Here is a 16,483-nt window from a genome sequence, read left to right as displayed (position 1 = left end):
TTTTGTTTGTGGAGACAAGAACATCCTGTTGACACGTTTTTCTCTAGATTCCTGCACAGTGTTTGAGGAAGATGCGCTTTTAGTTGTAGAACTCGTAGTACACTTAGCCGCAGGGCGATCACACTTGCGTTTACTGCCAGCAGAAGAGGTCAGACTCGTAGTACCAGATCCAATTTTACGTTTGAGGAGAGAGCTTGAGGTAGGTGCAGCCAAGGAAGAAGACCTCTGATCTCGAAGGTTTTGCTGAGCTTCTATCAAGTGATTTGGCAAAAGCAGAACTTAACTTGGGTCCTTCTTTGCCTGTAGATGGGACCATCACAGTCTTCTCGACTCTGAAGGGATCTGCTTTGTAGATGAACGTGATGAAGGGCCGGTGATGCTACCTGCTCTCAGCATTGGTTTTGGTGCTGTCCCTGCTGTCTTCTTCGCAGCAGATACTGCAGTGGTAGTGGTGAATGCTGCTCCACTAGTGCTTGATCCTGCAGTGCCAGTACTGGCAGTAGATACAGTGCCGTCCTTCTTGCTCGTTGTTAGAGTCTTGGCTACAGTTGGTTGCATTTTTCTTCGGACTTCTTCTCTTTGAAGAAGAGGCGAAGTGGCTCCCACTGTTCAATCAGCCTGTCTAGGCACTGACCAAGGGACAGCCACCTTGTTGCGACATGCTTCAGAATCTTGTGTGTCGTGGGCATCACAGAGTTCTTGCAGTGCTTTCACTCCTTTGACGCGTTTACTACTTTTGTCCAAGTAGTAGTAAATATCGATGAGAAAGTCATCTAATTCAATGGGGAAGGCCTGAGCCGCCTTCTTGGCTTGATTGTGCATCATATGGCAAGGGCATCCCATGATGTAGCACTCTGGATTTTGTTTGTGGATATAAGCAGCTACTCCTTTGTGCTTGCCCACCATGACAGAGGCATTATCAGCACAAAAGGAAACACAATTTCCCCACGGAATTTTCCTGTCACTGAACTCATGATCAAGCAGTTTGAAAATGTTTTCTCCAGTGGAATCTTGTTTGCACGCAGGCAAACTTAGCAAACCTTGCTTCACAATCCCAGCACTGTTGTCATAGTACGAAATCAGGACAGGATATAGCTGGGCCTCACCACTGTCATTGCTACTGTCTGGAGCTAGGCTAAATGGAGCTAGTCTAGCAATATCGGCAATAGATGAAGCAGTAACATTTGACAACTCACCAATTACACTGGTCAACAACAAATTTGTTGTCTGCATTTTTTAAGCTGATTTAGGACGAATCTGATGCGCTGAATCCAAAACTCACATTAGTTTTGTTCAATCAGGTCAAGTTTTTGAGATATGGCCACATGTCGTTTTTTACATTTTTGTTCACATGTACGCATGTGTGGAGCATTTTAGAAGAAGTTGGTGGGGTAAAATGTCATGTCAAATAATTGTTTTGATTGGAAATAATTATTTTAATGACAAGAAGTATTCAGGTACGATAGTTCTAGGTGATTATGTCGAAAAGGGATCAGTTTGAAGTCATAAAACCTCAAAATCTTCCAAAAATTGGTGAGGCAAAGCATAAAGTTCGTGGATCAAAACTAAAGTTAATGGGGCAGATTTTGTAATAATGTGATACAAAAAAGTTGTATTTCTTGAAATAACGAACTCTGAAGAATGTACAATACCTACATGCGCCAATTTATGACATGCGCTTCTGCTCAAGCTTGGAGTGCCACAGTACGAACCCAAAGATTGGAGACTGTTCATTGACAGCAGCAAGCGATCACTGAAATGTGTTCTGCTACACAACGGCAACCAGTTTGCCTCTGTACCCATCGCTCACTCGACTACACTGAAGGAGAAGTATGAAGCGGTGAAGTACGTGCTGGAGAAAATTGGTTATGATCAGCTTAAGTGGTTTATTTGTGTTGACCTGAAGATGGTGAACTTCGTGTTGGGACAACAGTCTGGCTTCACCAAGTACCCATGTTTTCTGTGCATGTGGGATAGTAGGGACCGTGCTCAGCATTACACGAAGAAGGACTGGCCTGTGCGGGAGGAATTGGTGCCATGCAAAGAAAGGAACGTCATCAACGACCCTCTGGTGGACAGAGACAGAATACTCTTCCCACCGCTGCACATCAAGCTCGGCTTAATCAAGCAGTTCACCAAGGCTCTGGACAAAGATGGTGACTGCTTCACTTACTTGTGCCAGGCTTTTCCAGGATTGACCATGGAGAAGTTGAAAGTTGGCATCTTTGATGGTTCTCAGATCCGTCAGCTCATCAGAGATCCAGAGTTCAAACACTCAATGAACGAAGTGGAACTGGAAGTGTGGAAGACATTTGTTTTGGTAGTGAAGAACTTTCTTGGCAACAATAAGACCAGAAACTACGCAGAACTTGTCAACAACATGCTGACTGATTTCAGAAACCTGGGATACAACATGAGCATCAAGATGCACTACCTATTTTCACATATGAACCGGTTTCCTGAGAACCTGGGTTCAATGAGTGACGAGCAGGGGGAGAGATTCCATCAGGACATGAAGGAGATGGAGACCAGGTATCAGGGTCGCTGGGACGCAGTCATGATGGCTGACTACTGTTGGAATCTGAAGAGAGACCTCCCTGCCGCTGAACATTCCAGGAGTTCGAAGAAACGGAAGTTCAAGCCCTGAAGTTTGAACAGTGGTGACGCAACATGCAATTTACTTGCACTTACCTTTATCAATGCCCACCATTCAGATGACAGTAATCGATGTTTCTATCATGTAATCAATAAATGTTGTTGGCAAAACATTTTTTTTTCTTAAAAACATGTTTAGGATGATATGTGTTGACAAAAATCAGCTGATAATGCCACAAAAATGTTATTGATTTTGTCACAAGATCTGATTTTTATAAATCAACTTAGCACAAAACCTGACCTGATGGAGAGAAACGGATGCCATTTCCTGATTCAGCAGTGCCAGAATACCCTAATTCACTTGTAGAGATCTAGACAACATTCAGAAAGTAAAAAATTGTTGACCAGTGTTCTTTTTTTCTTCTTTGTTCTTGTTCTTGTTCTTTTTTTTTTTTTTTTTTTTTTTTTTTTTTTTTTGCTTTTTGTTCTTTTTTTTTTTTTTTTTTTTTTTTTTTGCACATCTTGCAAGTTTTTGTTCTTGCACATCCATACTTTGAAGCAACTTTTGAATCTGGAAACATCTTTTGAAATAGAGGTCCAGCATGATCTGAGACTGATATGGGCAAGTTATGTTCCACAATAAATCCACTAAAGAGAAGTTCCGCTCGGGTAACATCCTCTTCCTCGCTTGTCCCTTGTTTGGTGAAATAATTCAGAAGTGTACCGGTACTCGTGCTCGAAGATCTCTCCTTTGCAATGTCTGTGTGCCGTTTGCTTCCAACGTGCTTCCGAATATCATCGCGACCTCCGTGCTCAACTGAAATATCAACGCTGCATACTGTACAATACGCATGATGAATTCCTCTTTCAGACTTTCGAATACACGGGTATTGGAGACTGTATTCGGTCTTGTACTTCTGAGACCATTTCTTGGTCTTCGTAAGTTTCTTTTCTGCCATTTCGTAATCAACATCGGGGGCTTGTAGCATCGGTAACTTCGAAGGCGGTGTTCCACAGCTGCAGCGCGACTCGTAGAACTCTAGCGGCTGTTAAATTAAACACCGCACGGTGGTCGCGACTGCCGGGCTGGTACGGGGCCCAGCTGCATGCAGTGAGCGTATCGCATGCATATACACTGTGCATACATACCGCATGCACTGTATTGCACACATACCGCATGCACTAAATCTCAGTGCATGATCGCCTAAGCGAGATCCAGACCCAATGTTTCGCTGCTCCTCATTTGAATTTGCATTTTTTTACGTACAATTTGGTAGCAGCGAACGTTATGGAGTTACCACATGCTATACGTAGCAGACGATGCTTTTCATTCAATTCTCATACTAGTACATTCTGATTAGTGAACAGTGCAAAAATATCAAAATTTCGGGAGGATAAGGATAGTGATCGTAAGGGCGGGAGTTTGGGTGAATTTTCGGAAGCCTCCCGATGAAATCGGGAGGGTTGGCATTGCTGAAGATGTCCTGCAATACCCAGATTGGCGCTGTCAGGATAGGTTGTGCAGAAAGACCAATATTGCCCTTGAGCTGCGCTTCTTATTCTTCTTCCCATATTCCCTTTATTTCATCTTATCACTGCATTGTTGACCATAATGGTGCCAGGAACAAGCAGAGCCCTGATCTTGACATCATGGAGGGATCACAGAGTTGTTGGCACAGCCAATGTGTAAGACCAGTGACATCACGACCAGGTGGGGATATATGCAAGAGGCTGTGGGTGAAGTGAGAGCTTTTTGCAAGCCCTTTTGGCAGTGAGGAGATCATGGAGAGTGGGAATCTCAGAGTGTGCGATGAGCTAGTCAGGAAAGTGAAAAGTGGCTAGTGGTACGGAGGGACTGGTGAGTTGTTCACGGAACACAAGCGGTCATGATACGTGCTGCAAGAAGACGTGAACGCAAGATACGAGAAGCTTGTCTCGCCTGCGGAAATCTCCACCCACTCTTCAGTATGAGGGTGTGGAAAGCTTCACCCCTCTTCTCACCAACTTCACATTGTATTGTAACTATAGCTCATTGTTCCCCTTTTGTTGAACAAGACACTTACACATTTACTTACTCAACAACAACGTAATAAAGTCTGACAATTTATTTCACAATCAAGCAGCACATTACAGAAATGTTTCTTTTTCAAATAATACTTGTCAGGAAAAGGAAAGCAATCAATTAAAAGGATGCTATTTATGGCAATTCTGCTGCAAAAACAGAAATGGGTGCTCAAAAGCATTCCGACAAAACCCCCTCCTCCCCCATTCTACCCCAAATTCTCCAGGTGAGATGCCTTCTGACTTTTCCATCCTAAAACAAAATAGAACATCTTTAGATGTCTGTTTGAGAGTGATGGAAAAGTTGAAAAGGCTGTGGACCAGGAGAAAAGTTCCAATGCAGCAGTGTACCTACCACACATGCAGCATTTGGATGCACAAGGAACTTTGGCGCAGGAGGAGGCAATTCGGCTCATCGTGTCTGTGCTGCACCAATCCCAGTGTCATCACCCATCAAGACACAAGCGACCTACCATGCACACAAGACAGTATCCCCACACCCCTCTATCTTCAGTGCATCCAGGTACTATCTAAATCCCATTTAGGCGCATTCACCCTTCTACTGCCATTACCTTTCTCGGGAGACCATTCTGTGCATCAACCAGTCTGGCCGACTGAAAGACCCTGCCATAAAATTGTCCCAACTATCATCTTCCTTACTCTCAAGCGATGATACTTGTTCATAACACTGTCTACTCTGCTGAAAAACTCCATGGCACCGATCATGTCCACACCATTTATTATCTTAAACATCTTCATCAGATCCCCTTGTCATCACAGCCTTTCCAATGTGTTGAGTCTTATCTCCTGCAACCATTCCTTATAGCTTAGTCCAGCTAACCCTGGAATTAATTGAGTTGCTTGATGCTGTATATGCTCCATGGCAGCGATATCCCTCTTCAGATATGTGGTGAACAAAACTGCACACAATATTCAAGATGAGGCCTCACTAAATTCCTCCACAGTACATTAACACTACCTCCTTTTATGAATAATTTATCCCTCGATGAATACAACCTAAAACCATATTTGCTTTTCCAAAAGCTGCTTGGCACTGTGCTGTCACCTCTCCCCTCCCCCACATCAACCACCACCTTGAGATCGTTCTGCTGTGTCGCACACCCCAATACTGCCTATTGTATTATATAATTTCTATTTTCATTATTTTTCAATACCTTTCCCCACCACCTGACATTTCTTCGTGTTAAACTGCATCTGCCAGTCTTTTTCCTCATTTATTAACCAGTAGGGTTGGTACCACCTGGGCAGAATAATTCTCAGTGATTTTTGGCAAGGTATATCATCCAAGAGTTAGAAAATACGTGATAGCTACCACCGGCGCAATGCTGTTTGGGTGTTATCACCCTGTTTATATGCCTCCCCTGAAATAAGCTTTTGTTCAAAATGGCCAGTACAAGGTAAGACATCCTACTTCAACTTAAGAACATTTTTTTTATCAGTCAAACATTAACATTGAAATTTGTCTCACCTTTTGCTCGGATCATTTGCTTCTCAACAAAAAGTGCGAAACATGCCTCGGCTGAAAGGTGCGTCATTGGTGACACTTATGTATCAGTGTCTATTTCCTGTGTGATAAATCATACCGCCTTTAGAAAAGTATTTGTCTATCATTTACTGTGGAAAGTAAATAAAAGTTCTGGAACAATATAATTACATGGGTGTTTCGCAAATATATGAAGAAATCCAAAAATCTAAATTTCTTTTTTGTATGTTGTATATTAAGATCAGTATAGTAGACAATCTTACTCCACCCCCCAAATGAAAAAATACCTAATTTGGACGGATTTATGTAGTTTGGTCAATGTCATGATATTTTCCCTGTTGTTATTGAAGGATACTTTCCAAGAATCAAACAAAGGTCAATGATAGCATGTTCATGAACAAGATTAATGCTTTTTTTCCCTGTGATTTCTCAAAAAATACAGAATTTCACGGATTTAGATACTAAATAATGCACATATGAAGGTATCAAACACCTGTATTATCTAATAATAATATCAAACAACATAAACCAATAAGACAGCAGCAAGATGGTTAATCATGTGCAATCTTATGAATGAGTCAAAGGTGAAAATGAAACAATCTTCTATTGTCAGGCATAAAATTACAGAATAGAAACACAAATGTGGTGTTCCACACTAACAAGACCATTACTCGGCCCAATGTGTTGTTGATAAACATATTGTCTAATCATCAAAGACGGGTCCTTTATCGTTTCTAAGACATCTCTGGTCATATGCACTGATTGTAAGGAATATAAATGTTCAAGATGAACTTAAAAATCATAATCATTATCCAGTTCTTCAATATCCTCATCTAAACTTTCCCCATTGTCTGACTCAAAGATGGATATGTTCTGAAATGTATCAGCACTGGACTATCAGTGCCTGTAATTGCAAACACTAAATGCTAGGCTAGTTTTAACAACTGTTTTGAAAAGCAAATAACATGAGCTACGTGCCTATTGAAATGAAAGCGAGAGAAGAACCTTCAGAGTGTAGGCTTTATTCCATTTGATTGAAGCCGCTTCTACGGGCACATCAGGGAATACAGGTGCAGCAAGGAGTACATAAGCAGTAAGGGAAACACGTGCAACTAATCACCGCAAAATAAATCAGTATAAGCACGGAGTCCGATATACTCTCAATTCTCACCATTCAACGAGCACCAAGTGAGCCGCCGCCGTAAACGACAATGCCCCTGGGACAATCCCCCCGACCGAGCGGAATCTTAGCTAGCTTTATCTATTCCGTGCTCGAGCCGTGCGACATGTGATCACACGTCACGTCCTTCAATTCACCACACCTATCAATTTTCAAGAAGATGTAGCCTATAATAAGAGAGAACCATTAGTTTTAAATAGAATGCCTTTTTCTGTCTTACGCCGGTTTCAGAAAAGTTTATTTTGGGATGGGGGTTACTAAATGGATAATAACACACAAAAGGCTACCACCAATGCGATGCTATCACATAGTTTCTGACTGTAGAGATGTATACCCTGCCAAAAATTATGATGAGCATTATTAACCCTAACCCTAACCCTAACAGCATGTCCAAGCAGACGAGAAGCCCCGCCTTCCCGGTTGTCGTGCAAACAAGTCATGCCCTCGGAGTGGATGATTGAAAGGCGTGTCGTCAAAGGGAGTTCAGAAGCAAATGCAGTTCAGTGTGTGAATGAGGCAATCGCAACCAAGAGGAGGCGTCTCCTCCGCAACCAAGGGGAGAAAGAAGAACGTGAGGGGGGTGGGGGGGGGTGAGCTGCTCAGAGCAGGAGCAGAGTGAGGTTAGTCAGAGTTTGGTGTGAGTGATGCGATCAGAGAAAACAGAGCGCGTCTAAGCAAGAGAACGGGGAGGCACGTCGTTGCAGGAAGAGAGAGACACAGTCACAGATAAAAGATCAAAGCAGGACAGAAGCGAGAGAGGTAGGATTGGTGGTCGAAAGAGCAGGGCATTAAGGCTGGCTTTCCTTCAACGCATGAAGAAGACCGCACAATTCTTGTGTTCATGCTGAGGCGAGTTTGCCCACGTGTGGGACCAGTGCCAAAGCCACGTGTCGAGCCATCGGGGGAAAGAGACGGTGCCATTCTGCAAAGCAGAAGATCGATGTAGGTGAGAACGATCGACGAAGAGGCTGCACGGCGGTTGAGAGCAGATCGGTGCCATTTTGGGGAGCCCCCTCCCGCGCAGTGACAGTGGTTTGGTGACCTTCAAGATGCTGAGACCATCTCCTGGACCTGAAGATAAGTTCCGAAATAAAGGAGGGATTTTTCTTTGTTTTATTCTGTCCCCTTGTTTGTATTTGAGTCAGTCTGGAGGCATCTCAAAATTAGATTGAGGTTACCTCACGTCTTGATTCATTTTCATTACAATTGTTGATGCTTCTGTTTATTAAATCATTATTTATTTAAGTTGCTGGTGTCCGTGTATCTCTTGTGGGTTTGAGAGTAAAAACCCTGTGCTGTGCTACCGTCCTGGTGAAGCGCCGAGATGATTCTTTCCTGCGTGCGCCACAATCTCTGAGAATCTTGGCTGTAAGCCTCCAGGAATTTGTTTGGCCACCTGTACAGGTAGGGGCAGACCCACTGGACAAGACAATATTGTCCACCCTTTGGGTTCTCCCGTTCCCTTCATCGTTAGGGTTCATGTATTTTGTCCCTCCGCCCTGCTATTGGCATTTTCCCATTCTCTTTCTTCTGTTCTTTTTGTTATGTTGCACCCTGATCCATTCTGTGTTCTAGCTCTTCCATGAGCCTTGACTCTGTGTAAAAATAATAATGAGAAGGGCACTCGGTAGAGCGCATACTTCCGCCACTTAATGCCTGATCCACGAGAACATATTGGGCCTAATACATTTTTGAAATATGATACACAGTACTTTTTTGTTATTGGCCCTTTCAATGGTGAAAAATCACTTTTTAAATTAAATAATTCCCTTATCCAGATCCGGATTTGGATCTTGACCAAAATCAAATCAATTCTTCCTTGTCACATGTCTGTGTCCACCAAGTTTCATCCGAATCCGTCCACAACTTTTTGAGTTATCCTGTACACAAAGACAAACAAATAGACAAAGGGGGTGAAAACATAACCTCCTTCACCTTCGGAGGCGGAGGTAATAATAATAATCGCACAGGTTTTGACGGGCCTAATGGCCTAATCTGGCATTGAAGTTCCTTGAAAGAAGGAGAGGAGATTGGGACCATACTCTGTGCAGAGCATTGGTGCTGCCTAAGCAGTCTCCTGGGCTATCGAGCACAATCCTGGACGGGTCGCCACTCCGACACTGTATACCAGCATGCTGGCACTCATTTTGCCGACCTGGGAAGGATGGCAGGCCGAGTTAACCCCACCTGGTATTAATTCAACAGCTGAGCGGGATTTGAACTCAGGACCCTCAGATCCAAAGCCCACCACCCGAACCATTAAGCCAACACCAGGCATATATATATATATATATACACATATATATATATACATATATATATACATATATATATACATATATATATACATATATATATACATATATACATATATATATACATATATATATACATACATATATATACACATATATATATATATATGCATTTTAAAAAAAATTTTTGCATCAGGAAGAAGATAATTGGTTTCAGTTCTCATGGTCACTTCACAGTTGAAATTCCACGGGGGTTCCACATATCTCTCGGGATTGTGAGTTGGACGGGTGACCGTGATGAGCTACGACATGCTGGAGCTGTTTCAATCGCAGCTCGTATGAAGTCAGTGATAACACGAGAGAGGACAGGAAAGCGTCAAATATTCCAGCGTTTCGATGTGGGAATTCCCATTTGATTTTATGAGTGGGAGAAGGGTGAGGAGGGGGAGGACAGAGTTGGGGATGTGAGGAAAGGTGTGGGGGGGAGAAAAGATGGGACAGAGTTCTTTTGCATTGAGGGGGGTTGAACTGTGGTGGGTAAGGGGTTTGAAGCCTTGAAACGTGGTGGGGATTGACACCTTATAGTTGGGAGGAGGAGGTGGAGGGTGAGGACTTGGGATTGGAGGGGGAGAGGACTTTTTCTGGGGGGGGGGGTGGTTGAGCAGTTGTAGTGTGAGGGGGAGGAGTTGTGGTGTGGGGGGGGGGGGTGGGTCGAGAAATAACACCATCGATTTTGGAAGCGAAGATTGAGCGGAGTGAGGATGTCCATAGGGGTGGGGGGGAAGCTTGAAGTCACATTTTACATTGCACAGATGGTCCATTGATTTAACTTTTGTTTATTATTACTAGTACGTGCCCGTAAAAAAATAATAATAATAATAATAATTAATCAATAAATATTCAAACCGCGGGCAACAAAACAACAACCACACAGGCCGTTTCTTCGCTCTCGCGTGCCCGTACGTGCGTGGCCGGAAGTTCGCATATTATTCGCAGTTACGATTATTCGCAATTTAGTTTTAATGCCTAAATATTCAATTAGCGCAAGGCAAGGCAAGTCATGGCAAGGAAAAACAAAAAGAGAAGAGAAGAGAGAGAGAAAAAAATTACTTCCTGGTTCGGAGCACACCAGCTCACTCTGATGTTACTGAAATTTATGCACCGTCTAATATGAAAACGATCATAAGTTGAGGCATAGTGTTTATGTATAAATGCGCATAAGAAATCGAGAAATTATGAGAATACACGTAGTCATCACTCTCCGGAAGCCCGTACGTTGTAACCCGTAATGGGGAACGCGGCTGAGCTTCCCTTCCTCATCGGCCATGCCCACGCAACAACTTGTCTTGTCATTGGTTTGGTAAATAAATGGCCATAACTTGGGAACCACTTATCCGATTAATATCAAACCTTGAAAAGGCACATCCTCAGGTCCCCAACAATATACCTGGCAAGTTTCAATTAGATCAGACCAGTGGTTGTCAAGAAACAGCGGTCACACACACACACACACACACACACACACACACACACACACACACACACACACACACACACACACACACACACACACACACACACACACACACACACACACACACACACACACACACACACACACACACACACACACACACACACGTTGCTGGAATTATAGATAGATCATCATCCTGTGTAATATATGGGCAGTCTTGAAATACTGTTACGGATTTGGAAGCCATTTACACACAAACAGACAGCAGTCCCCGTAGCTTAGTTATTTCGATAAGTATATGTTTATAGTTAGAATCCCTCCTTCTGTCTAATGGGAATTTTGTGCGTGCACTACGAGTTATTTTTAGTTAGGTTTTTACAACAACAACAACAACAACAACAACAACAACAACAACAACAACAACAACGACACCACCCTCACTCAACCTGGTCGCCATTGCCCAGGTGTTTTTGGCTGAAGGCATGGGCGGCCCCTCCATCACCTCAGATCCGACTCCGCCCCAGAAAGGTGGGAGTTGCCCCGTCTACTGTGGGCCTGTCCAATGAGGGACGGCCAGCGGATCGCACGATGGGACCGTCCAATCAGGAGGCGAGTGGCGAGGAAAGAAATCGCTCCGATCTCAAGAGAGTAGAGCAGTGATTGTGGCGATTGGCTTGGTCTGCGGTCGTGGTTCGAGTGGTCTGTGGTCATGGTTTGAGCGGTCTGCGGTCGTTTGCGGTGGCTCACCGTGGTGGTGGTGATCGAAGAGGAGTGATCGAGGCGACTGCCTAGTGTCTGGAGTGATCATGGCGACGACTGAGCGTCTGCGGGAGTGGTGGCTTGATCTCTTTCGTGAACTTCGGGTTGTGGGTTCGAGTCCCACTGTGGTGGCTCGGAGTCGGTGTGACTGCACAAGGCGGGAAGGTACCCCGGCCCAGCTCGACCGAAAATATACCCACGGGGTCCAGTGTGTGTGTGTGTGTGCGTGTGCGTGTGCGGCGCCGTCCTGCAAGTAGAAACTGTTAAGTGCTTTTCGGTCCTTGTAAATTGTATTTCTTTTATTCAGATAACTCTGCTCTTTTTGTGCTTCCCCTCCCCTTCCTGATTATTGGTTATAAATAAACCCCTGCTAAATGTACCAGCTCGTTTTCTGTGCTTTCTCCCATTGACCCAGCACCGTGCGGGTTTGAGAATTAGTAAGGCCGTTCGTGCTGTAAATTGTTCATTTGGACCGACAGATCTTGGTAACCCCCGCTCGGTTTAGACCCAGATCGGGCTCAGTAAACGGTCCGTTCTGCCCGAGGGTGTGGTTTTCCCCGGTAGTTGGATGACGTGGGTATTTAGGTATATTGAAATTAGGCAATTAACCCTACCCCACGCCATCGAAATATTGGCGACCACGGTCCGCTAAGGGACCGTGAACTCTCGGACTTATCCGAGAGTCACGACCTAAATTCCGGTGTATTCGGTGGGAGATGACTCCACTGCTCCACCTCGTGGTCGTCTATTCCCACCGGACCCCGGCCCACAATACATCGTTTTTAACGTCGTTCTTTTTGTGGGAATAAGTTTTGATTCAAAAAAAAAAAAAACTCGATCTATTAACCAAAAGATAGTATAATAATCATTGAAAAAAATAACATCTGCTGGGCACCTTCAAAAATAGGGGCACAAGGGGCACCTTCAAAAACGTTAAAGTTTAAAAGCTTCACAACGTCCATCACCTTGTACTTAATGTATAAATCTTCCAAATCCTCGGGCTCCGAGGAAAGAAGGGAAAGACAAGTCTGCGGGCGGGAGTCAGACACCACGACAACCTCCTCCTGTCGAAAGGGCATTTCATGAAGTGAGGAAAACGAGCCAATGGCGTTTGGTGAGATATCCAAACCTCACCATACGTTTACATAACGATTAAAAACAAAACATGTAAATATATCAATGTACTTTATCACATCGGAAAGATGTTAAACCAAGCAACCAGAGGCCTTCTTACTGTTCGTTCAACCAACACTGGAGATCCCTCCATCGCGCCCAGTCACGCCGGAAGATTCATCAGCAGGAAGTGCGTCATAACGTTAAAAATACGTCACCACGTTAAATTTCGTCATCACGTGAAAATGCGTCACGGCGTTCAGCTTCCCCGGCGAGTCAACCCACCACGCCGGAAGTGCGTCATAACGTTAAAATACGTCACCACGTTAAATTGCGTCATCACGTGAAAATGCGTCACGGCGTTCAGCTTCCCCGGAGATTCAACCCACCAAGCCAGAAGTGCGTCATAGCGTTAAAAATACGTCACCACGTTAAATTGCGTCATCACGTGAAAATGCGTCACGGCGTTCAGCTACCCCAGAGATTCAACCCACCAAGCCAGAAGTACGTACGTCACTACGTCCAAAGCGTCATCACGTCCGAGGGACTTATGAGTGACGCAAATACGGCAAGGAAACCACATTTGAACTTTATCAATCGCACAAACAGTGAATCTATAAATGAGGCAAACTCCATATAAAACACACGATATAAACAAATACTGCGCGATAATAAATTAATAACCGTTCACCCTTCCAACAAGCTCAAATGAGCTGAGATCCTCGTCCTCTTAATGATGACGTCATAACAACGAACATGACGTCATTGTGATGTATCAGGTTTGCGATGAATTAATTATCTGTGCTAATGCCCGGCTTGATTCCCGCAAACAAAATTCAAACAGCTTGCCTAGTTTCGGAGATAATGGTATAGGCGATTTTCATTAGCGGTGATATTATGACGTCAACTTTTTTTCTCGGAAGAATTTCCAAAATCGGAGATGGTTACTGCCTGCGCGTGGGCTTTCTGCATATACATGGCAAGTTTCACGAAGATCCGATGAAAACTCTGGGTTGTGAAACAAAAAATGTCAAAAAATAGGAATGGCGTCATAAAAATTGATATGACGTCATAGTGATGTATCATGTGTGCGATAATTCATCTCTGCTGATGCCCTGTTCGATTCCCGCAAACAGAATACAAAAAGCTTGCCTAGTTTCGGAGATAATTTTTTAGGCGATTTCCATTAGCGGAGATATTTTGACGTCATAACCTTTTTTCCAGGAGGAATTTTCAAAATCGGAGATGGTTACTGTCTGCGCAGGGAATTTCTACATATAATGCCAAGTTTCAGGAAGTTCCGATGAAAACTTTAGGCTGTGAAACAAAAAAGTCCACAAGAAGAACAAGAACAAGAACAAGAACAAGAACAAGAACAAGAACAAGAACAAGAACAAGAACAAGAACAAGAACAACAACAAGAACAACAACAAGAACAACAACAAGAACAACAACAACAAGAACAACAACAAGAACAACAACAAGAACAACAACAAGAACAACAACAAGAACAACAACAAGAACATAGAAGAAGAAGAAGAGCATAGAACAACAAGAAGAAGAACGACGACAACGACAACAACAACAACAAGAACAAGAAGAAGAAGAACAACAACAACAACAACAACAACAACAACAACAACAACAACAACAACAACAACAACAACAACAACAACGAGAGTAAGACTTAGAGATCCTTTATATCCCTCTAACCCAATGGCTTTTTCTTATCATAAAACACAAAATTAACTTGTCATGACGATCGTTGTAATCATCGTAAAAAATGGACATAATTACCCATCATTAATGACTTCAACACTATGATCACGTGATTACTTCGACTAATTGGGAGACCAAGAGTTGCTCGACAACCTGGATCATTCAGGTGACTCACTCAGGTTTGGTACAATCTTCGGAGCATGCGTGTCTGATCTGGACTTTCTCCAGTTTGACGGGATGCTCCTTCAAAAAATGGCTGCCAATCACAGAACGTACAATACTCCAACAATGGACGGACAATCAATTTGATTTGTGACGTAGTGAGTGGGACAATAGTCCAATTGTTGATGAACCAGGGATGAGAACCAGAACCTCAGTTCTGCATGAAATAACACTCCAACATCGTTCATTTACACAGGTTACACCTTTGATGGTCACAGCTACACCTTAATACGTTACCTGGCTTGGTGTGGTTGTGTTTGAGGTTAGCCTTTCCCAAACCTTTAATTGTTGTCATTGAACGTCGGTACGTTGCCAGACTTGAGGCTACCACGTATTCAGGTTTGAATCATGTTGGAGAGAGATTGAATCTGGATTGTTATATCGACTTGTCCACCAACTTTGGTATCTTCGACGAAACGTTAATTGTGCTAGTAGTGATTGAAAAATGGGTTCTACTACTGGAAGGTCATAAATAGATATGAGGGGTCGAAGAGTGCTGGCCCTATAAGGCTAGAACAGGTCCAATAGTGACATCTTCAAGGAGACTCCATTCACAATGATCATTTGTTGTTTCTGCCCAGTGCAGAGGAAAGATGAAATCCGCTATCATGCGGTAAGGATTTCCGCCAGTCCAGGTAGATTGCTGTAGGTGTTTTAGGCCACTTGGCCAATCATCTATGACTTCTAGCGCAGCTGTGATGCACAGGATCGGTCTTCGCAAATTACCATGTTGGTGTTGGCAAAGCAGATTGTTTGTTTCCATACGATACTGATAATGTTGTTCCTCAACAGCGATTACATCACCTTGCTGGTCACAATGGTGAGACTCACTGGTCTGTACCTGTAAATGGGGTCTTTGTTCTTCCCTTTCCTGAGGACTGGATCTATATTGACTGTATTTCAAGAGGTTGATACTTCTCTAGTTATAAGGAGGAAATTGAATACTACCTCCAATGGCGAGGGAGAATATGCTTCTTCATTTCTTTCATCAGTCTGATGTGGATACCATCTGGTCCTGATGACTTAGTCTCGTTTCACGTGTCCAGAATCTTCATGGTATTCAAGCTCTGAAGTCACTGTTAGGTCCTCAATAGTAAACACTGAGCTGAATAAATCATTCAGGGGTTTTGCAACTGCTCCTCTCAGGAAGGAAATACTGGAAGTTTGGAAAGAAGTGGGTGGGTGAATGGTGGTAGAAAAGATCATGGTTGTGGGTGGGGAATGACACTGTATAGGAATGTAACGAGGCTTCATCTCGAATATTGTGTCCAGTTTTATTCACCACATCTGAGGATGGCATAGCTGCCATAGAGAGGGTTCAGCGCAGGGTTTCTCGATTGATTCCGGGCCGAGCTAGGCTCAGCTTTGAGGAGCAGCTGAAGGAGACAGGGCTTTATACGCTAGAAAGGAGGCGGTTACGAGGAGATATGATAGAAATGTTAAATATAATGAAAGGTAGAGATAAGATAAGTGCAGAATTTTTTCAGCAGAATACACAGTGACAATATCAGGGGCCACAGCCTGGGAGTAAAGAAGCGGAGAGTTACAATGGTAGTCGGGTAAGTGTCTTTCACTCAGAGAGTAATAAATGCATAGAATGG

At 43.5% G+C, this 16,483-nt stretch overlaps 1 protein-coding gene across 4 annotated transcripts in view; it reads right to left on the bottom strand.

Moving 5' to 3' along the window:
* The window catches only part of LOC147029355 (uncharacterized), a 102,415-nt gene extending 89,191 nt beyond the window's left edge, over positions 1–13,224 (bottom strand). Inside the window, exons 1-5 of one of the 4 annotated variants that reach the window (XR_015055875.1) lie at positions 13,063–13,201; positions 12,794–12,892; positions 7,483–9,220; positions 6,146–7,138; positions 4,686–5,125 (exon numbers count right to left, since the gene is read on the bottom strand). Coding sequence is in view for 1 of the 4 variants with exons in the window: in XM_085872363.1 (XP_085728489.1) it covers positions 12,794–12,892; positions 13,063–13,095 (132 nt within the window). In the remaining 3 variants the exon portion in view is untranslated. Of the gene's footprint in view, positions 1–4,685; positions 7,139–7,482; positions 9,221–12,793; positions 12,893–13,062 lie in introns of those variants that run through there. The other 3 variants (XR_015055874.1, XR_015055876.1, XM_085872363.1) reach the window with 3 other exon arrangements.
* Positions 13,225–16,483: the final 3,259 nt, after the last annotated feature.

The sequence above is a fragment of the Eptatretus burgeri genome, chromosome 3, assembly GCF_056783735.1.
Source record: "Eptatretus burgeri isolate ZD-2024b chromosome 3, Ebu_testis_v1, whole genome shotgun sequence".
NCBI classification, from domain to species: Eukaryota; Metazoa; Chordata; class Myxini; order Myxiniformes; family Myxinidae; genus Eptatretus; species Eptatretus burgeri.
Note: the sequence above shows the minus strand (reverse complement) of the source record. Positions and strands in the feature narration are given on the sequence as shown.